Source organism: Helobdella robusta (assembly GCF_000326865.2).
Source record: "Helobdella robusta unplaced genomic scaffold HELROscaffold_23, whole genome shotgun sequence".
Lineage (NCBI taxonomy): Eukaryota > Metazoa > Annelida > Clitellata > Rhynchobdellida > Glossiphoniidae > Helobdella > Helobdella robusta.
The window spans coordinates 1018587-1021086 of NW_008704216.1; the positions used below are offsets into that span (position 1 = coordinate 1018587).

Consider the following 2500-nt stretch of genomic DNA (forward strand, 5'->3'; position numbering starts at 1 on the left):
CTTCCGGTTTGGTGACGTCACTGGCGTTAGTCGCGTAACTGATTAATGTCGCTTGGCCGTTCATGTTGTTGTTGATGTTGTTGCTGTTTGTCATGGTGTTGTTGTTGTTGTTGATGGCTGTATTATTTAGCTTGTTGATGTTGATGCTGATTTTGTTGTTGTTGTTGTTGTTGATGGCGTTGTTGTGCTCACTTCCGGAATATTTCGCGGCGTAACTATCTAGCCCAAAACCGTTGGCATCTTGTCGCGCGAAACTTTTATAATTATTGAAATCGTAATCCACAGCCAGCGATTTTTTTTCCATCGCCAGTGTAGCGACGTTACCGACCGCAACTGCAATCGCGTTTTTCGAATACTCGCCGACAAATGCGTTCATGTTCGACTTGGCGTCGCACTCCCCCGAGCTGCCCGGTCTTCTACGTCTAAAGAAGCAGGCCAGCGTGGCAAGCACCGCACACACAGATAGGAACAGGAACGTCAGCGTCATCGCCATGGCAACCAGCGTTAAACTGTCGCGGAAGAGGAAGTGCTCCCCGTCCGGTTCTGCTTCTCGAAAGGGAATATCGGCGCTGATGATTATTCTCAGCTCGCCGGACTCGCCCTGAAGAGATATTTTGCCGCCATCTTTCGCTCGGAAGTTCAGAAAAAACTCTCTGAATGTGATAGCGGCCATGTCTTTTTTTACTCTCAGGAATCCGGTGGAAGATTCAAGAGCAAAAAAATCGTCGGTTGCTTCTTGCCGGAAGTAGTAATAAACGGTGCCGTTCTCTTCGCAGTCCGGATCTCGGGCTTCAACTTTTGCGATGATGTGGTTGACGGGGGTCATGCTGGAGATGGCGATTGTTTCGTTCAGGTCACGTGCCGGAAATAGAAAAAGAGGTTCGTTGTCGTTGACGTCATCGACGTTGATGGTCACGTGGGTTCGTTGTCTATCGGAAGAGATGCGCCGACTGGTGGCCGGGCTGCTGTGGAGAGGTTTGGCAATGACGATGAAGGAGTAGCTGGATTTGAACTCCCTGTCGATGGGGCGGGTTGTTTGGATGGAGCCCGTCTTCACGTCGATTGCAAAATATTCGGATGGATCGACGTCATCATGCCGGAGCGGGTCGAATGTTGAGTCGGTTTCCATCAAATAATCGAATTTGTTGTGCTCGGTCGAATCTCGATCCAATGCCACAACCTGACCAACATTCACAGCAAGAATATCATTTTTTGAGGGGTCGTTAGAGTTTCGTTCTTCCACGTGGAAGACGTAACTATCTTTCTGAAAAACCGGAAGTTCGTCATTTTCATCCGTGATTTTTACGACTACTTCCGCTTCCGATGACAACGACATTGGCTGTCCGTGATCACGTGCAACAACGAAAAATCGATATTCATCTTTGAATTCTCGGTCGAATATTACGAGATTCTCCAGCGAGCCGGTGTTCGGGTCGAGCATGAAGAGTTTCATCGCGTCGCTATCATTCGCCAGGCTGGAGACGTTGCTATTTTTATTTGATTTCAAACTTGAAAACTTCGAATGAAAATTATTTCGACTTGTAACTTCGCTATGAATGATTGATTCGGGCAAAGACGTTGTAACTTCCGGTCTGCTTTGTTTACTTTTAAACTCCTGCGGAATTGGATTTTTCATGAGGTACGTGACGCGTCCATTCTGACCGGTATCCTGGTCGGTTGCTGTGACAGCTCCGATCGAACCGTACTTGGCTCGATTCTCTCGAACCGAAAATTCGTACCGAGACTTTTCAAATTTGGGCCTATTGTCGTTTTCGTCCAGCACGCAAACGGTCAATTCCACCGATGACGTCAAACGAGTTAGAAGAGGTGATGGTGACGATGAGGATGGAGAGGAGGATGACGTCATCAATGATGACGATGATGAACCCGGATTATCGGAGCAAACGATTACGAGGGTATGCTTGCTCGACAGCTCCCTATCGAACGAAACCAAAGTTGAAATTTTAAACTCAGACGAGCGGGTAAATTTTGGCGCGAAAAATATTTGCGACTGTTGGATCCTGCACTCCATCTTCCTTCGCCTCCTACTCCTGGAACTTTCTTCCTCGCTGTCGGCGCTGATTTCCTGGATAACTTTCCTATCGCTGTCATCACTACTGACGTCATCGTCGTCATCTTCGTCGTCGTCATCACGGTCGGAGACAGAAACGTAAGCCACAAACGCTCCAGGTGGCGCATTTTCAATCACGTGAGCATCTCCGTCTGACGTCATCGTCCTGACGCTGATTTCCGGTTTGTTGTCGTTGACGTTTTGGACTCTGACGACGACGGAGGCATGTGCGGGAAGAGGATTCGAACCCCGGTCCGTCGCTGTCACAGTGAATATGTGCACCTGTAGATGTGAGGGGTTGTAATTGTTATCTCGATCGTTTTTGTCTCCACTCAATATTGTTGTTGTTTGTGTTGTTGTTGTTTGTGTTGTCAGCAACAACAACATCAACAACAACAACAACAACGACATCAACAACAACCCAAACAA

The 2500-nt window shown here is 47.8% G+C and overlaps 2 protein-coding genes across 2 annotated transcripts in view; both read right to left on the bottom strand.

Moving 5' to 3' along the window:
* Positions 1 to 1228: 1228 nt before the first annotated feature.
* On the bottom strand, positions 1229 to 1795 carry HELRODRAFT_152138 (hypothetical protein; the record flags this gene model as incomplete). The annotated part of the gene is made up of 2 exons (XM_009018933.1): positions 1229 to 1487; positions 1644 to 1795. Coding segments are annotated over 2 exons (411 nt in total), but the record flags the coding sequence as incomplete, so codon positions are not given.
* Positions 1796 to 2224: 429 nt separating this feature from the next.
* HELRODRAFT_79067 (hypothetical protein) overlaps positions 2225 to 2500 on the bottom strand; it is a gene marked incomplete at both ends in the record, with an annotated part of 4716 nt that continues 4440 nt past the window's right edge. Inside the window, one exon of the mRNA XM_009018934.1 lies at positions 2225 to 2353. Coding sequence (XP_009017182.1) covers positions 2225 to 2353 — 129 coding nt within the window. The remainder of the gene's footprint in view (positions 2354 to 2500) is intronic.